The 19378-nt window shown below is 59.4% G+C and overlaps 2 protein-coding genes across 3 annotated transcripts; one reads left to right on the plus strand and one right to left on the minus strand.

Annotated features, from left to right (window-relative positions):
- The first annotated feature begins 221 nt into the window (after positions 1-221).
- On the plus strand, positions 222-5584 carry LOC116960780 (hepatic lectin-like). 2 transcript variants are annotated; one of them, XM_032989258.2, is made up of 10 exons: positions 225-503; positions 855-905; positions 1492-1611; positions 1732-1782; positions 1893-2018; positions 2483-2545; positions 3296-3385; positions 3613-3782; positions 4244-4353; positions 4692-5584. In XM_032989258.2, the coding sequence occupies exons 1-10, from the start codon at positions 428-430 to the stop codon at positions 4825-4827; spliced, it is 993 nt and encodes a 330-aa protein (XP_032845149.2). In that variant the 5' UTR covers positions 225-427; the 3' UTR covers positions 4828-5584. The 2 variants fall into 2 exon arrangements, with proteins under 2 accessions (XP_032845156.2, XP_032845149.2); XM_032989265.2 differs by lacking the exon at positions 1732-1782 and having other exon boundaries at positions 222-503.
- A 1611-nt stretch (positions 5585-7195) lies between these two features.
- LOC116960521 (adhesion G protein-coupled receptor E3-like) lies at positions 7196-18759 on the minus strand. Its single transcript, XM_042802871.1, has 16 exons — positions 18660-18759; positions 17714-17764; positions 17413-17553; positions 17145-17209; positions 16418-16510; positions 14768-14918; positions 14441-14554; positions 14143-14306; positions 12134-12307; positions 11810-12004; positions 10050-10285; positions 9814-9880; positions 9306-9397; positions 9029-9197; positions 8848-8943; positions 7196-8131 (listed from the first exon to the last, which is right to left on the minus strand). Exons 1-16 carry the CDS (start codon positions 18691-18693, stop codon positions 8078-8080), a joined length of 1896 nt encoding a protein of 631 aa, XP_042658805.1. The 5' UTR covers positions 18694-18759; the 3' UTR covers positions 7196-8077.
- Between the last annotated feature and the right edge of the window lie 619 nt (positions 18760-19378).

Raw genomic sequence — 19378 nt, forward strand, 5'->3', positions numbered from 1 at the left:
TTTTATCTATAATCCCTGAAAAAAAAAAAAAAAACCCAACAAAAAAACCCCCTCCCAAACCCGCGTGGGAGCTGCCTGCGGATCCCCGCTGGTGGCAGAGCCCCGGCGGCATCACCGATTCTCCCCGCCCCCCGCCCACCAAACCCAGCGCCCCCCAAATTCACCGAATCCCACGATCCACCCCATTTATTTTGTTTAAAATTTTTTGTTGTTTATTTTCGCCGCGGGGCAGAGCGCAGCCTCGCCCTCCTCTCGCCGCCCATTTGCATGCCACCGCCGCTCCGGCGCGGAGAAGGAACCGAAACCCCCGGGGCCGAACCGCCGGCCAGCGCGGGGGGCCCGGGGGCGGCGAGGGGAGTGCCGGGGCGCGTGCCGAGGGGCTCAGCTCCCCGCCGAGCGCCCGCGCGGCCCCCCGCCCCGGCGAGGCATGGCCCAGCAGGAGACTTACGGCAACTGGCTGGGTCCCCCGCCGGCCCCCGCCAAGCGCCTGGTGAGACAAGCAGGTAAAAAACCCCCCCGTCCCCCCGTCCCCCCGCATCCTCGGCGCGGTTTTGGGGGCCGGTGGGTGTCTCGGCGGAGCCCGGCGGTGCCCCGGGAGCGCCGGCGGGGCAGCGCCGCTGTACTCGCAGGGTGGCACATCCGCGGGCTGCCCGGAGCGCCGGGGGGTCCCGTTCCGTGCTCAAGAGCCCCTAAATCTCCCGGTTTCGCCCCGATTCCAGGTGCAAACTCTACGCCGGGCCTTAAAAAATTACCGCCAACCCCTTCGCCGAATCAGCGGGGTTAGAGGAAGCGCTGGTGGCGGTTTTGAGGATCCTCCCCTCATTTGCCCTTTTCCTTTCCTTTTGCTTCGTCAGGAATTTACTCCGTCGCCGGGAAAATGACGCCCATGGGAGACTTCAGGCCCGGTAAGTCACCATTTTTTCACCTTTTCAGGCTTTTTTGTAACACGGATGGAAAGCAGAACTCCCCGAGGTGCCTCCCCAAGGCCAAACTGGGCTTTATTTTCAGCTCGGTTGGTCAAACGTGTCTCGCCATACGCAGCGTTTCTCCCTGAACTTGGTTCCTTCTGTCAAACGAGAGCGAATATCCCCCAAAATATCCCGAAAGTCCAGGCCGGGGGGGGATCGAGGGGGGAATTTATCGCTCCACCCTCACGCTTGGAGTCGGCCTTTCCGCCTTCCCAGGCTCAACCTCATCCCTCTCCGCCGCAGAAAGCTTCAAAATTCAGCAGAGCTGCTTAGGTTCTCAGCTGAGGGGAGAACCCAGCTCGGAAAGAGCGGCGTGGTGCTACAAAACTCTATAAAAAACAGCAAAATCAATATATGTTGAGAAAAGGGCGCGAGGACCTTGCCGGGGGCGCTGTGGATTTGCCGAAGGGAAAGGGGAATTGCCTTTTCCAGCCTTTCCGGAGGACTGAGCTGCTTGCTGGTGGCTCGGGTTCCTAGCTGGCGTAAAGCCCTGATTTCTCACCCGGTTTTACCTCTCGAGCAGCATCCCCGGACAGCTTCGAGGACGATTACGACGACGTGTCCCTGTCGGAGTCAGACCGTGGCCACAAGCCGCCGGCGACCGACGAGGATCTGCAGAGCCAGAGGAGCAAAGGGGGCACAGGTAGCGCCCACCCCCTCGCCCCGCGCCGCCTGGGGGCTCCACCACCTCTGACCCCAAAATGCCCCCAAACCGTGTGTCCCCCCCCCCCCCCCCCAGCGCCTTTTTCCTCCCTCCCAACAGGGCTTTACATCCTGGCAGGGAAGCCGCCGTCTCCGAGCCCTTACCAAAGGGGTGAGCCGCTCTCAGCTGACGGTGCCCCCCCACGGGGGAGGCCTGGGCCCGGAGCCGGCCCCGGGCAGTCGGGGTTTCTCCCCGATTCCCTCCCACGCTGCTCTCCGCAGGCGGCCCGGAGCCCCGGGGTGGCAGGGGGCAGAGCGGCAGGGTGACGTCGGTGGCCGTCCTCTACGTCCTCGTGGCGCTGAGCTTCGTGGCCTGGGTGCTGCTCTTCGCGCTGGCCGTGGTGAAACGTGAGTGTCCCCGGAACCGCCCTCGCCGGGCCGCCAAGCAGCCGGGGTTTGGTTAAAACACTCCCCCCCCCACCCCAAAAAAAAAAAAAAGAGGATTCTCACCGTTAAAAATACCACGTGGTTTGTGCTCATGGAGCTCCACGCGTCCGGCCGCGTGGCAGCCGCGGCTACAGCCCGTCTGCCGTCATGGTGTGGTTGGAACTCCTCCTCCCTAGGTGAGGTTTAGGGGGATTTATCACCAAATTGCCCCCCCCCCCCCCCCGGGTGCTCCATCGGGGCGCTGCCTCCCCCTGCCCGCACCGGCAGCACTTCCCCGCTTGCTACGGGCTGCAGCCCCGGGGTAAATCCACTCTGAAATTCCCCACCCAGCCCAACCAAAAAGCCATAAATCGGCCAAATTTAGACGCCGCTTGCGATCCCTTGGTACGACCCGGCCGGGTTTTTGTCTTTGGTGCTCGTTGCAGAGATGGAAATCGTGGCAGAGTTAAAGCTCCTGAGGTCGAACTACTCGGAGAATCAAGCCAACGGTAGGCCCTGGGGTCCGCGGCCCCGCGGGGAAGTTTCGTGGCTCTTGGGAGACCGATTTTTTTTTTTTGGTGTTTGGCTCTTTTTGGCGCTGGTTGTGCCTTTCGGTGTAAATCAAGGAAAAATCCAACTGTCTTTTTGAGGGGCTCCTGGTTCTGCTCCGTCTCTTAGCGAAGCGGCGGCAACTTTGACTTGTTTCTGATTTCCACCGGGACTTACAGCAGGCAAATGGCTGAGCTCATGCCCCAGTCCCGAAGGAATTATCCCCGAAGCAGGAGCAAGTCAGCCCTCGGGGTATCACAGTGTTTATCCCGATTAGGGAGGAAAATCCACTCCATTGTCTCTGTTAAAGGTCACGGGAAGGAGAGGGCGTAAATCAGAAGGAATCTACAAAAGGCTAGATAAACCCTGCAAATTAAATTTCTTCGAAATCCTACAGAAAATTCTACAGAAGTCAAATATAATGGGCCAAATCCTTAACTGCTGCCAAGTGAGCGATCGGTTCAGTTATACTGTGGGTGATGCTGCAGCAAAATGTCACCCACGGAGTAAAAAACACGCGGCCAAGCCGGCGGCTGGTGACGTAAGAGCCTTGGCAGCCCCAATTCAGGTTTCTGTGTGCGGAAGAGTAATAAATCCCGGGGTGGCGGGGCGGGGAAAAGCTCAAGATTTGGGTAAACCAAAGCGGGGGAAGCAGGAAAAAGCCCGGGGGGGGGTGGAGACGGGGCCGCTGACCCCGCTGCGCTCCCCAGTGCGGCAGGAGCTGTCGGCCACGCGGCGGGAGCAGGCGCGGCTGCGGAGCGGGATGCACCAGCACTACGAGGAGCTGCAGGACATCGCAGGTAGCGCCGCGCTTCCCGGCCCGCTGGTCCCTGGCGCTCGCGTGCCGGGGAGAGCAAACCTGCTGGTGGCAGCCCAGGGAGACCCACCGCCTCGGTCCCCGGGGCGGGGGAGAGTCTGGGTGACTCGTCCCCGGTTGGAGACGCCCGGGGAAGCCGTAGGAGGTTTCCCCGGTAGAGAAAAAAAAGCGGGTTCGGCCCGAGCTCGGTGGGTTTCTCGTCCCCCCCAGCGCTGATCTGCAGATCCGTCCTGGACAGCAAGAAGTGCTCGGCCGGCTGGAAGGTCTTTGAGAAGAGCTGCTACTCCTTCTCGACGGAGAAGATGAGCTGGCTGGACGCGAAGGAGATCTGTGCCGACCAGGGCGCTCACCTGGTCGTCATCAACTCGGAGCTCGAGCAGGTCGGTTGGCCGCTTGCAGGGGAAAAACCCGCCGGTTTCTTGGCGTGCGGGTGCCCCAAACGCCCCTTTTGGTGGGGAACTCCTGCCCGGGCAAGCACAGGAACCCCAAGCCTTTTTTTTTTTTTGGGGGGGGGGGGGGGACAAATTAAGCAACCTTGGCCATCAAGCTCGGGGTTACTTGGGGGGGCAGAGAAGCGCCGCTGGCCAGGGCGAGTTCAGCCAGCGGTGCCTTCCTCCTTTTAGGAAAAAACGTTAAAACGGAGCAAAACGCCCCTAACGCCTCCGCTTCGGGGTGCCGCGCGCGCACTTCAATCCACCCGAGTTATTCCATATATTTACCCCAAAACTCTGCTCAGGTGTCGTGGCAATGACCTCGCCTTAATTGCCAGAAGCCTCAAGACGCCCCCTGGCCCCCCCGAAGCATCGTTTTGGGGTTGTTTTAACCAATTCTGCTTTTCTAGGCGTTCCTGAAGGACAGTATCAACAGCAGCAGCACGTACTGGATGGGAGTGACGGATCAGCTGGAGGAAGGCACCTGGCTCTGGACCAATGGCGAACGCACAAGCATTAGGTAAAATCTCCCTCTGGGGATTCCCCAGGAACAGGAAATAATCAGAAAATAAATGGAAAAAAGATGAAGTTGACCCACCGAAACTTTGTTTTTCAGTAGTTTTACATAAGTTGAAGGATTTACGTTGAAAAAATTGTGTTGTCGGAGCATTTTCTTGCTGGCAGCCAAAAAAAAAAAAAAAAAAAAGAAAAAAAAAAAAAAAAGAAGCATTTTAGTGGTTTCCTTCCCTCAAAATATAAATTTTACCTCTTCCTGAGAGAGCTTCACCGCTGCGGGGCTCAACTTTATTTCTTTATTATTTTCTGGTTTTCTTCTTCTTTTCCTCCTCCTTGCTCCAGCTACTGGAACACGTGGAAGGAGAACAAAGACAAGGACCAGAAGGACTGTGGCAGCATCGGGCCCGACGGCATCTGGAACGACGACAGATGCTCCCACTTTAACCACTGGATTTGCGAAAAGTCCTGGAATTGCTGACTGCAGCGTTACTTTTTCCTGTTTCTGGACGATTTTTAAATGTTCCTGTAAAAAGAAAAAAAAGAAAAAAAAAAAAAAAAAAAAAAAGTACATTTCAAACTTCCCGCTGGGGAGCTGGGTGAACTCATGCAGCTTCAGGGGGATCTGGAGGCTCCACACTCCCATTTTTTGCCTATTAATGACGTGAAAATCCCTAAAAAAATCAGTCAAACCCTGTGACCTTTGTCCGTGCAAACCTGGCTCACAAACCGTGAAAATAAAAAGGTGTTGTCAGTTAAAATAACTGCTGTAGAATGGTTACAACCCCGCTCCCCAGTGCAGAAATGGTCCCGTTTCTCAGCGTTGCTGAATTTCTCCTTTTTCTCCCAGCTTTGCTGCCACATTGTGGTTTCTGCTTAACTCTCAAAAAAACCCCCCAGTTTCAGTAAAATCCTAGCTTTTTCCCGCTTTCCAAAGGCTTTTTTCAAAATTTATCCCTCCCTCCCCCAGGCATCATGCTCAGTCCGTGCCCAGCTGTGGCCCCACAGTCAAAAAACCCCCAACCCCCCAATTCGCCTCGTTTGTTTGTGTCTTAATTCAGCACATTATCACCCAATAATTTTTTTTTTTTTTTTTTTTTCTCCCCCTAAAAAACGCAGCATGTGTCATTCGGTCTTTTTTTGCCCCAAATAAATAAAATGGCCCCGGCACACTCATCCCGGTGGCTGAAAGTTTCTGAAATTGAAGAAATCCTGTTAAAATCATGTTGTGATTCTAACGCTTGGTGTTTTGTTTTTTTTTTTTTTTTTAAAAGGGTTATGAGCTAAAAAATGATGTTTGGGGGGAATTTAAACATTATCAATTAGCGGAAATGCAATGATTCGTTACGGGTAACAAAATTCCCTCTCCGGGTTGACAATTAACCATGAGAGCTCCCTCCCCTCCCCTGAAAATTAGGAAATTTGAGCCGGGCTTGAGAAATCTGCTGTAAAATCAACAAAAAAAAGGACCCGTGGCGGAAAGTGAAACTGGTTTCAGGCCATTTTTGGCCATTTTCCAACCACAACCAAAAAAATCGACGGATGGTGGAACTGGCACAAAGGGATGCTGCTGCCCGCAATAAAAAATTGTTAATTTGACCAAAAAAGCCACTTTTAGCGGAGAAGTGTGCTGGGACGGAGGCGGTCCTTGCTTACGTGGGCATCGCTGGATCTGCGGGCGCCGGGGACGGGGACGGGCGTTACGGGGAGCGCGGGGGCTGAGCGGTGTGGGGCTGGGGGGTCCCGGGAGCGCTGAGCTGGTGTGGGGCTGGGAGAGCTCTGGGCACACGGCTGGGAGTTGTGGGGAAGGCACTGGGGGCACTGGGGGGGCACTGGGGGGTTACTGGGGGCACTGTGGGGTTACTGGGGGCACTGGGGGGGCACTGGGGGCACTGGGGGGGCACTGGGGGGGCACTGGGGGGGCACTGGGGGCACTGGGGGCACTGGGGGCACTGGGGGGGCACTGGGGGGGAACTGGGGGCACTGGGGGGTTACTGGGAGCACTGGGGGCACTGGGGGCACTGGGGGGGCACTGGGGGCACTGGGGGGGAACTGGGGGGCACAGGGGGGGCACTGGGGGGGCACTGGGGGCACTGGGGGGGAACTGGGGGGGCACTGGGGGCACTGGGGGGGCACTGGGGGCACTGGGGGGAACTGGGGGCACTGGGGGGGAACTGGGGGGGCACTGGGGGCACTGGGGGCACTGGGGGGCACAGGGGGGGCACTGGAGCAGGGACACAGCCCAGTCCCAGCACTGAGGGGGCACTGGGGGGGCACTGGGGGGTAACTGGTGGCACTGGGGTGGCACTGGGGGGACACTGGGGGGGCCGTGGAGATGGGGGGGGGGAGTGCCCAGGGCCCCCCAAAGCCACCATCCCCCCCCACCTCTCCTCAGCCTCCCTCGAGGCCCCATTGGCTGAGCCGCGCTGCCCATCTCAGCTCACAGCCAACCGCCGCCTTCTCTGTGCTCTGGGGGGGCGGGATTTCCCCTTAGCACCGCCTCCCAGGGCCACCGCTGCCCATTGGCTGGCTCCACTGCCGTTCGGCCCGCCCCTGCTGCACGATAGGCTCCTCCCCCTGCACCCGGCACCACCCAGGAACTGCAGGGGGCGGGAAGACGCGCGCCAAGCACCATTGGCTGCCAGCCCTGTCAGTCAAGAGCGAGCAGGAAGCTAACTGGCCTGTGGGGGAAGGGAGGCGGGGCTTGGCTGGTTTAGGGGGTGGATGGGGAGGCCACACGCCTCGGGCCCCTTTCTCTGCCCCCCAAATGGCTCTGGGCCCCCTCCCCGGACCCCCAGGAGGACCCAGGTGTCCCCCACCCCCGGCTGCATCCAGCCCCACTCCTCAGGGACAAGTCACGTGCCTTTAATCAGCTTTTTTCAGCCCCAAAATCCTGACAGAGCCACGGGGCGAAGGTGGCCGGGATAGGCCAGAAACGGAGCAATCCTGGGGGAAAACCGGCTGGAAATGGGTCATTGCGCAGAAAACCACCAGAAACGGCGGGGGAGGCTGGAGGGGCAGCAGCCAGAAAAACGGCGCAAAACTATTGGAAAACTGCGGGAAATCGGTTGTCCCACGGAAAAATGCCGGAAAAAAAGGGTCAAACGTTGGGGGGAAAATGGTGAAAATGAGTTGATCCGGGGAGAAAGTGCTGGAAACAGGACGTTCCATGGAAAAATGGTGGGAAGGGGTCAAAACGGCAGGAAAAATGGTGAAAATGGGTTATTCTGCAGAAAACTGCTAGAAATAGCTCAGTCTTGGGGGAAGATGCTGGAAAATGGTCGTTTCTTGGAGAAAAATGCTGGAAATGGGTCAAATCTGCAGGAAAAAAACCCTGAAATCAAGTCATTCCACAGAAGAATGCTGGGAACTGGTTGTTCTTTGGGGAAAATGCTGGAAAATGGTTGTTTCACAAGAAAATGCAGGAAATTGGTCGATCCTGGGGAGAAGCAGCTGGATGTGATTGATCCCTGGAGAAAACACTGGCTGTTTCTTGGGGGAAAAATGCTGGAAAATGGGTCAGATATGTGGGGAAAATGCTGTAAACTGGCTGCTCTGCAGGAAAATGCTGAAAACAGGTCGGAGCTGTGGGGAGAACAGCACCAGGTTGTTCCGTAGGGATGAAAAAAAAAATGCTGGAAAGGGGTCAAAACAGCAGGAAGTGTGGGGAAAATGGGTTGGATCTGCAGGAAATGCACTGGAAACGGGTCGGTCCTGGGGGGCACCCGCCGTCACTTCTCCCACATGCAGCCCTCGGTGCCGTGGCTCTGCGGCCTCTCCCCTTCCTGGGGGCGAAAAGGGGCCACGCTGGGGTGAAATGAGGACAAAATGGGGCAGAAATGGGGCAGAGGTTCTGGGGGTTTCTTGCCAGACCCCCGAGCAACCTGAGGGGACCCGGGGGTCCAGGTAGCCACCCCCCCCCGCCACCCCTGGACCCCACATCCTTTTGGTGGCAACCAGAGGACCCAGATGTTTGGGTGCCCACCCAATGCCCCCCAAGGACACGGGTGCCCACGCAGCACCCCACAGGGACCCAGATGTTTGGGTGCCCACTCAGCACCCCCCAGGGACACGGGTGCCCACTCAGGACCCCACAGGGACCCAGATGTTCGGGTGCCCACCCAGCACCCCCCAGGTACACGGGTGCCCACTCAGGACCCCACAGGGACCCAGATGTTCGGGTGCCCACCCAGCACCCCCCAGGGACACGGGTGCCCACCCAGCACCCCCCAGGGACCCAGATGTTTGGGTGCCCACCCAGCACCCCCCAGGGACCCAGATGTTTGGGTGCCCACCCAGCACCCCCCAGGGACATGGGTGCCCACCCAGCACCCCACAGGGACCCAGATGTTTGGGTGCCCACCCAGCACCCCCCAGGGACCCAGATGTTTGGGTGCCCACCCAGCACCCCCCAGGGACATGGGTGCCCACCCAGCACCCCACAGGGACCCAGATGTTTGGGTGCCCACCCAGCACCCCACAGGGACCCGGGTGTCCGCACCGTGACATAGGTGACATGGATCTCGGAGGTCGGCATCTCTTGGGGCTGCGCTTGTCGCCTCAGCGCCCTAAACCAGCGCCGGTACTGCTCCGTCACCTGGGGACGGGACCCAGAGTTGTGTCCCGAGTGTCCCCGTCCCCTCCCACCCCCCCCCCCCCCCCACCTGGGTGCCCCCCGGTACCTGCCGGTTGAGGACGCAGTGCACGAGGAAGATGAAGGCTCCCTGCAGGCTGTTGATGATGGTGAAGATGAAGGCCACCACTAGATTGTCCCCCTGCGCCTGCAGGAAGCCCAGACCCCACGTGCAGCCCAAGATACAGATGTGCGCCAACGCCTTGAACGTCATCAGCCTGACGGAACACTCATTTTGCTCTTTTTTTCACCCAAACCCCATCCCAGGTGCTCCTCCTCCTCCCTCCAAAAACCGTATCGCGCTTCCCGCTGACGTGGAAACCCACCGGGTGTTTTTTAGGGCTGTGATATCAGTGTTGAGGGAGGAGAGCTTGTCCCGCAGCGTCCAGAGGGTGGTGAGAAAAAATGTCAAATTAACCTGGGCAGAAAGCAAAAAAAACCCCATCATTTTGCAAGACAGGGGCCGTGGGTCGTAAATTTGGGGTGGAAAAAGGTCAACGGTGCAAAACCGTGCACTGTGGCTTGACCGTCCCTGGGCACACCCAGCCCGGGGGATGTTCCCGTAACGCTGCCCGTCAATAGACATGTGAATTTGCTGTTTTTATGGAAATCTCTAAAAATCCTCAATCTGGGGTCCATGAGGGAAAGAGCCGTGGCCACAATCATAAATTTGGGGTGGAAGAGGGGTCAGTGGTGCAAAGTACCCACCATGCCAAGTGCACCCAGCCCGTGGGGCATTTGCTTAATACCGTTCTTAAAGGTTCGTCTAAATTTGCTCTTTTTTTTCTCCCGGTTTTTCCCCCCTCTGCCTCCTCTCAGCAGGAAGACACCCACCAGGATGATGACACAGATAGGACCGAGGAAGCTCCAGATGAAGCCTCCCTCCGTGCTCAGCCAGCAGCTAAAAAAGGAGAAAAAGGGAAGTATACCCCCAAAATTCCTTTGGGGATTTTGGTGGCGTGAGAACACCCTCATCTGGCTGCTGTCCTTTTTGGGGGTGATTTAGGCAAAACACATGGATGATCCCACCCCGCCTGGTTGACCCCAGCCTGGGTGCTGGTGGGACTCACTAGTGCTTCGTGCCGTAGCCCTCGGGATGGACGGCGGCGGAGATGGCCACCACGACGGCCGGCGTGCCGTAGCCCACGGGGTAGATGTATCTTTTCCTGAAGCGATTGATGCTGGTGTAGTTGAGGACGCTCAGGTTCCTGACGGTGAGGAAGAGATGCAAACCCTCCAGGAACATCCAGGTGAAGCAGGCAAGGAAGAGGTAGTGGAGGAAGCCCGCCGTGATGGCACACGCCAGCTGGATTGGGGACACCAAGGCCACGCTGGGCTCCCCAGTGTCACCACACTGTGGCCTGGGGAGGCGGTGGCATCTCCGGCACTTGGTGGTGTTCCACGCACCCCAGCGCGGCCTCAAGGAGCCTCGAGGGGATGGGGGTGCTTTGGGCTGGGGGGAGACTGGAGACATCCAAGTGTCTCTTCCAAGCTGAGCTATCCCATAATCCGGTTGGCTCCACCCACCCAGAGGAAGAAGGGACCCAAGAGCCTGGGGGCATCTCAATTGGGTGGACCTGCTTCGGGTTGGGGTTGGCCTGGAGACCTCCAGACATCCTGTTCAACCTTGGTTGTCCTGTAATTCAGGTGTTTTCACTCACCCGGAGAGAGAGGAGACCCAACAACTCTGAGGAACCTCAACCAGTTGGACTCACTTTGAGCGGAGATTGGTCAGGAGACCTCCAAACATCCCGTTCGACCTCATTTATCCTGTAATTCAGGTGCTGACACCCACCCAGACCAAGGAGGGAACCAACAACCCACAAGAACCTCAACTAATTGGACCTGTTTGGCGTTGGAGTTGGACCAAACCTTCCAACCTCAGTCATCCCATAACCCAGGTGCTTGCGCCCACCCAGCGTGAGGTGGGACCCCCACCAGAAGGTCTGCTGGAGCTATTGGGGTAGAGGCTACAGCCAAGAGCCATGACCCTGGGTCCATTTCCCCACAAGCTCCCCAAGGACCTCAGGGAGATCCTGGGGAGCTTGAAAAGGCTCCAGAGACCTTATGGAGACCCAGAGGAGCAAAATGAGATGCTGAGGAGCCTCCAGTGGTCCCAACGTGCTCAAGGAGACCCTGAGGAGCATGTGAAGATCTTGAGGAGGCTTAAGGAGACCCTGATGGCTCCAAGATGCTGAAGGAGACCCTGAAGAACCTGTGGAGACCCCAAGGAGCCCCTGGAGGTCCCAGGATGCTGAAGGAGACCCTGAGGAACCTGTGGAGACCCCAAGGAGCCCCTGGAGGTCCCAGGATGCTCAAGGAGACCCTGAGGAACCTGTGGAGACCCCAAGGAGCCCCTGAAGGTCCCAGGATGCTCAAGGAGACCCTGAGGAACCTGTGGAGACCCCAAGGAGCCCTTGGAGGTCCCAGGATGCTCAAGGAGGCCCTGAGGAACCTGTGGAGACCCCAAGGAGCCCCTGAAGGTCCCAGGATGCTGAAGGAGACCCTGAGGAACCTGTGGAGACCCCAAGGAGCCCCTGGAGGTCCCAGGATGCTCAAGGAGACCCTGAGGAACCTGTGGAGACCCCAAGGAGCCCCTGAAGGTCCCAGGATGCTCAAGGAGACCCTGAGGAACCTGTGGAGACCCCAAGGAGCCCCTGGAGGTCCCAGGATGCTCGAGGATGCCCTGAGGAACCTGTGGAGACCCCAAGGAGCCCCTGGAGGTCCCAGGATGCTCGAGAATGCCCTGAGGAACCTGTGGAGACCCCAAGGAGCTCAAGGAGCCCCTGAAGGTCCCAGGATGCTCGAGGAGGCCCTGAGGAGCCCATACCTGGTTGGCAGCGCGGGGTGCGGCCACGAGGAAGAGGAGGTCAGCGACGAAGAGGCAGATGCTGAGCTGGAGGTGGAGGGCGATGCTGGCGCTCCAGAGCGAGCGGCACAGGAGGAAGGTGACGATGGTGAGGAAGAGGCAGACCAGCGACACCGACATCCCCACGTAGGTCACCAGCGTCAGCGCGAAGCTCTCCTGCGGGCGGTGTCACACCCGCGGCATCAACGCGAGTCCCACCCAGCGCGGGGCCGCACGCAGGCGTTGGGGAAGGAAGAAAACACCCCCCAAAAATGGGTGTTTTAGGGACGCAAGGGGGCTCCTCACCGCGATGGGGTGGATGGCCATGAGGATGGCGAAGGTGGAGAAGTGGGTGCAGGCGCAGACGGAGCGGAGGGCGTCACCCCCCACGCGGGTGCAACCTGAGGGCGACCAGTGGCCTTCGGTGTCCACCGTCTGCCAGGACACGCAGAGAGGCTCCTCGCCCGCCCGGGCCGCCTGCTGAGCACGGCCCACTCGAGACATGTCCCACGGCCCCGGGGAGGGGCCCCACTCCCCCTTCCCACCCTCGGTTTGGGTGTGGAATGGGATGGGGATGTGCCGAGCTTGGATTCGCGCCGGGATGGGGATGCACCGACCCCAGATTTGCACGGGATCCGGATTTGCACCAAGGTGGGGATGCACCCACTCCAAATTTGCACAGGATCCAAATTTGTGCCTTGGTAAGGATGCACCAAGCCCACATTCGCACCGGATCTGGATTTGCGCCGGGATTTGGATGCGCCAAATCCAGATTTGCACCGGGTTTGGGATGCACCAAACCCAAATTTGCAGGGAATGCAAATCTGCACCAGGATAGAGAGTCATGAAACCCAGATTTGCACCAAGATGGGGATGCACCAAATCCACATTTGCACAGGATCCAAGTTTGCACCAGGCCTGAGGTGCACGAGGCCCACATCTGTACCAAGATCGGGATGTGCCAGCCCCAGATTTGCACGGGATCATAATTTCCACTTGATCCAAATTTGCGCCATCATGAGGATGAACTGAATCTTGCACCAGGACAGGGATGCACCAAATTCAAATTGGTACCAGGGCGGGGATGCACCAAATCTGAATTTGCACTGGATCCTGATTTGCACCAAGATGAGAACGCACCAAATCCAAATTTGCACTGAATCTGAATGTGTACTGGGATGGGGATGCTCCAAATCTGAATTTACACCAGGATGGGGATGCTCCAAATCTGAATTTACACCAGGATGGGGATGATCCGAATCTGAATTTGCACTGGATCTGCATTCGTACTGGGAGGGGATGCTCCAAATCTGAATTTGCACCAGGATGGGGATGCACCAGATCCAAATTTGCACTGGATCCTGATTTGCACTGGGATGGAGATGCTCCAAATCTGAATTTGCACCAAGATGGGGATGCACCAAATCTGAATTTGCACTGGTTCTGAATTTGCACCAGGATGGGGATGTTCTAAATCCAAATTTGCACCAAGATGGGGATGCACCAAATCTGAATTTGCACTGGTTCTGAATTTGCACCAGGATGGGGATGTTCTAAATCCAAATTTGCACCAAGATGGGGATGCACCAAATCTGAATTTGCACTGGATCTGCATTTGTACTGGGAGGGGATGCTCCAAATCTGAATTTACACCAGGATGGGGATGATCCGAATCTGAATTTGCACAGGGATGGGGATGCACCAAATCCAAATTTGCACCGGGAGGGGGATGCACTAAATCCAAATTTGCACTGGATCCTGATTTGCACTGGGATGGAGATGCTCCAAATCCGAATTTGCACCAAGATGGGGACGCACCAAATCCGAATTTGCACTGGATCTGAATTTGTCCTGGGAGGGGATGCTCCAAATCTGAATTTGCACCAGGATGGGGATGATCCAAATCCAAATTTGCACCCGGAGGGGGATGCACTAAATCCAAATTTGCACTGGATCCTGATTTGCACTGGGATGGAGATGCTCCAAATCCAAATTTGCACCAAGATGGGGACGCACCAAATCCGAATTTGCACCGGATCCCGATTCGCACTGAAACAAATCTGCAGCAAATCCGAATCCGCACCGGAACAGGGATGTTCTGACCCCCACATCCGCCCCAAACGATGACGCTTCGCCCCCAAATCCCCCATCCCCACCCTCCAAATTTGCTCCCTCGCGCTGCCCCCTTGCCAACACCCCCCCCCCCCAACTTGATCCAACGCACTTGATGCAACAAACCCTGGTGCACTTCTTCGGGCACCCCCCCACCCCCCTTGGGGAGCCCCCCAGCCCCCCCCGCGCCCCCCAGCACCCACCGCCCGGTGCTGCAGGCTGATGTTGACCGTGACGGCGAAGGAGACGCCAGATTTCCCCACGGTGCCACCGACCACGTGGGAGTTGAGCTTCCCCCGGTGCCGCTCCGTGGTGCTCAGCAGCTCCTCTAAATCTTTGTAGACAATGAAGGCCACCGCGCTCGTGCCTGGCCGAAGGACTGGGTCAAAAAAAAAACAAAAAAAACCCACCCCGAAACCACCAAATCCGGGGCTTTGGGGAGCTTTTTTTGTGCTGCTTTTTGGTGGCTGTTTTTGTTTTCCAGCGGCGTGGCGGCCGTACCTGCCTGGGCGTTTTTAACCACCTCGTGGCAACTGATGCTCAGGTTCTCCTTGCCCACCGCCAGCACCAGCGTGCTCTGGGAGCACTTGTCACCCACCACCTCCGCCGCGGCCTCTAATTTGGGGTGAAAAAAAGGCCTTTGGGGGACCTTTGCCCTGCTCGGGGTGCCACGGCGCCCTTGCGGAGCGCGGGGAAGGGCCGCGGCGACGCTGCCCAGCCGGGTTCTGGGGGTGCTGCGAGACGTCGGGGGGGGGGGCATTGCAATGCTTTCGGGGTGCTGCAGGGATTTGGGGGGGGGATTGGGGGCACCCGTGGGTGCTGACGTACCCATGACGGAGGTGGTGAGGTTTTGGGGGCCGGAGGCAGGATTTCGGAGGGCTGCCTGCAGCACGAGGGCCTCGGCGGCCTGCAGCAGCAGCCCGGTGGTGCTGGGGTGGGGAACCGCGAGCGCCTCCGCCTGCAGCTGCTGCAGCACGTCCTGGGGGGGGGGGGACACGCACACGCACACGCACACGCGTGTGACGGGGCGCGGGCATTGCACACGGGGAGGGGCGCGCGTGGGGTGGACGTGGGTGGGGGACAGACACGGGACACGTGGTGGGGGATAAACACCGGGATGGGCACGTTGGGGGGGGGGGGGGGGGATGTGCGGGAGGCTGGACACGTGTGCGGGGGGGTGCACACGGGGATGCACGCGAGTTGGGGTGCACGTGGGATGGGCACGTGTAGAGGACGGACGCAGGAATTCACGCGTGGGGAATAGACACGGGGATGGCCGTGTGTAGGGGGCAGACATGGGACACCCACACGTGTGGGGGGCGGACACGGGACACCCGCACGTGTGGGGGGCGGACATGGGACACCCACACGTGGGGGGTGGACACCGGGATGGGCACGTGTGCAGGGAGTGCACACAGGGGTACACGCGAGTAGGGGTGCACATGGGATAGACACGTGTAGGGGATACACGGGAGAATGCACACGGGGCATAGATGTGCAGGGGCTGGACATGGAAGTGCACGTGCGTTGGGGACACACGTACAGGACACACGTGTGTAGGGGACACGTGCAGGACAGATGTGTGTTGGGGACACGTACAGGACAGACGTGTGTCAGGGACACACGTACAGGACAGGGACACACGCACAGGACAGACGTGTGTTGGGGACACACGCACAGGACAGACGTGTGTTGGGGACACATGCACAGGACAGACGTGTGTCAGGGACACATGCACAGGACAGACGTGTGTCGGGGACACGTACAGGACAGACGTGTGTCAGGGACACACGTACAGGACAGACGTGTGTCAGGGACACATGTGCAGGAGAGACGTGTGTCAGGGACACATGCACAGGACAGACGTGTGTCAGGGACACATGCACAGGACAGACGTGTGTCGGGGACACGTACAGGACAGACGTGTGTCAGGGACACACGTACAGGACAGACGTGTGTCAGGGACACATGTGCAGGAGAGACGTGTGTCAGGGACACATGTGCAGGACAGACGTGTGTCAGGGACACACGTACAGGACACACGTGTGTAGGGGACACGTGCAGGACAGACGTGTGTCAGGGACACATGTACAGGACAGACGTGTGTCGGGGACATGTGCAGGACAGACGTGTGTCAGGGACACACGTACAGGACAGACGTGTGTCAGGGACACATGTACAGGACAGACGTGTGTCGGGGACATGCACAGGACAGACGTGTGTCAGGGACACACGTACAGGACAGACAGACGTGTGTCGGGGACACACGCACAGGACAGGCCACACGTGTGCGTGGGGAATAGACACCAGGGTAAACACGTGTAGGAGCCAGAGGAGGATGCCGACGTGCAGGAGATGCGCGTGGGGCAGAGACCCACGCAGAGGGTTTGCACAGAAATGCGTGTGCAGGGGACACGCGCCAGGCACGCGCGTGGGGGCCGGGCCCCACGCACACGCGGGAGGGGTGGGCGCGGGCACCTGGAGCGCGGGGGGGGTGGGCCGCGCGCAGGCGCCGCGCAGCAGCCGCCCGGTGCTCCGCAGGCGCGCGCAGGCGGCGGCTCCCGGCGAGCTCTGGGGGGGGGGGGGGGGGGGGGGTCGGCACCCGCGGGCGTCCGTCTGTCCTTCAGCCCGCCAGCCTCCAGCCCTCCTGCCCCCCCCCCCCCCCCCCCCCGGCCGTCTGTCCGTCTGTCCCTCCCCCCCTCAACAACCATCTCTGCTCCTCCCTCCAGCCCTCTGTCCCCCCATCCCTCCAACCATCCATCTGTCCGTCTGTCCCGCCATCCTTCCCTCTGTCCCCCCCATCCATCTGTCCGTCTGTCCCGCCACCCTTCCCTCTGTCCCCCCCATCCATCTGTCCGTCTGTCCCGCCATCCCGCCATCCCTCTGTCCCTCCCCCGTCCATCTGTCTGTCCCCCCATTCCACCCTCCCTCCATCCCGCGATCCGACCATCCCTCTGTTCCTCCCTCGTCCATCTGTCCCTCCCTCCCTCCCTCCGTCCGTCCACCCGTCCTTCCCTCCATCCCTCCATCCAACCATCCATCTGTCCCTCCATCCCGCGATCCGACCATCCCTCCTTCCCTCCCTCCATCCCTCCATCCAACCATCCCTCTGTCCCTCCCCCTGTCCATCTGTCTGTCCCTCCCTCCCTCCCCCCCTCCCTGCATCCATCTGTCCATCTGTCCGTCCATCCCCCCCCCCCCCCACCTTGGGGTCCTCGCACGTCCTCCTGGCCTCCTCCAGGATGGGGATGTCACAGCTGGGGCCAAGTGCTGCAGATTTGGGTCAGTTTGGGGCCTCTTGGGGACGGGGGGGGCTCAGCACCCCCAGAATGGGGGAGAATGGGGGTAAAGGGGTAAAAAGGGGGAATAAAGGGAATTTAAAGGGAGAGAATGAAGGGATTTTAAAGGGGGAAATCAAAGAGTGAATAAAAGGCAGGGGGGGAATGGTGAAAGCGGGGTGTTTGCCCCCTTACCCTGGCAGGAGATGGTAGAGTTTTGGGAGGTGGGGGCCGTGCCGGGGGGGCACCCACAGACCCAAGGTCCCTTCTTGGACCCCACCGCCCAGTGCCCCAGGCAGCAGCTGTTCTTGGAGCAGAAGTGGGGACCGCAGGACTCTGGGGGGGGACGTCGGAAAGACATGGGGGGGGGGGGGCCAAGGATGGGGCCAGCACCCGGGTCTCAGCCTGACACTCCCCCCCCCGCCCCCCAATCTCCCACGGTGACCCCCAGATTCCCCCCAGCCCCACCCCCTTCACAGCCCCCCCCCACACTCACCTCTCTCGTCACCCTCAGTGGGGGGGAGGAAGCTCAGGAGGTGGCACAGCACTGGGGGGACACACAGACACAGGAAGAAATCAGCACCCCGGGACCCCCCCCTTGAGGAGAGTTCCCCCAGGATCAACCCCCTCATAGGGCTCAAACCCCACTTTGGGGGGTCAAACCCCATTCTCCATGCTCCAAATCACCTTTTGGGAGTCAAACCTTAGTTTTGGGGGCTCAATTCCCCCCCTTTGGGGGCTCATTCTTCCCCCATTAGGATTCAACTCTTCCCTTTTGGGGTTAAACACCCCCTTTTTGGGCTCCATGCCCCCATAAGGGCTCAAATCCTTCTACTGGGGACTCAAGCCCCTCCTTTGGGGGCTCATCCTTCCCCCCATCGGGACTTAATCCCCACTTTTTGGGGCTGAACACCCCCTTTTTCGGCTCCATGCCCCCATCAGGGCTCAAAACCTTCTTTGGGGGTCTCAAATCCCCCCTTTTTGGGTCAAACCCGTCCTTTTTGAGGTTCAGCCTACCCCTATGAGAGCTCAGAACCCCCTTTTTGGGGCGCACCCCCCTCCCCCCAAACTTCAAACCCTTCTTTTGGGGGCTCAACCCCCACCACTATGTGTCAAACCCCCTTTTTGAGGCTCAACCCTCCCCCCATCAGGACCCAAACCCCTTTTTTTGGGGCACAAGACCCCATTTTGGGGGCTCAACCTCCACCCTCCAGGTTCAAATCCACCGTTTAGGGGCTCAGCCCCCCATTTCAGGGCTTGACACACCCCCCTCCCGGCTCCAGGAGCCCCATTTTGAGGCTATTTCAGGCCATTTTGGGCTGCTTTGCACTGCAGCTCTTACAGCCCTGATCTACTTCCGTCCCTGCCTCAGTTTCCCTTTCCCCATTTCCCTCTGTTTCACCCCCAAATCCCCCCCAGGTGGGACATGGGGCGCGACTCACCCCACAGGCAGGCGGCGAGGGGGGGACACGCCATGACAGGAGACAGGACAGGGGACGCAGTGGCCCCACGGCGCCGGTGGCAGAGGGGAAGTGGCACTGGACAGCCCCGAAACCACCGAACGGCCCCACAAACCGCTTCCCCCCGCCCCGCGTGGGCTGAGGCCGGAGGCGGCTCATGGCACGGAACAGCGGTGGTGGGGCTCCCCCGCCCGGACGCCTGGGTCCCTTCTTGGAGATGGTGGCCCCACGGTCCCATCCCTGCCCGGACACCTGGGTCCCTCCTGGTGCCACCAACCCCACGGTCTCATTCTTTCCCAGACACCTGGGTCCCTTCCTGGATGTGTGGGTCCCTTCCTGGTGACACCAACCCCGTGGTCCCATCCCTGCCCGGACATCTGGGTCCATTCCTGGACATGTGGGTCCCTTCCTGGTGCCATCAACCCCTTGGTCCCATCCCTGCCTGGACACCTGGATTCCTTCTGGTGACATCAATCCTGTGGTCTCATCCCTTCACAGACACCTGGGTCCCCTCCTGGTGCCATCAACCCTGTTGTCCCATCCCTGCCCGGACACCTGGGTCCATTCCTGGACACCTGGGTCCTCTCCTGGTGACACCAACCCCGTGGTCCCATCCCTGTCCAAACACCTGGGTCCATTCCTGGACACCTGGGTCCCCTCCTGGTGACACCAACCCCTTGGTCTCATCCCTGTCCAAACAC

The sequence above is a fragment of the Tyto alba genome, unplaced genomic scaffold (genome assembly GCF_018691265.1).
Source record: "Tyto alba isolate M040663 unplaced genomic scaffold, T.alba_DEE_v4.0 Super-Scaffold_4, whole genome shotgun sequence".
Taxonomy (NCBI): domain Eukaryota; kingdom Metazoa; phylum Chordata; class Aves; order Strigiformes; family Tytonidae; genus Tyto; species Tyto alba.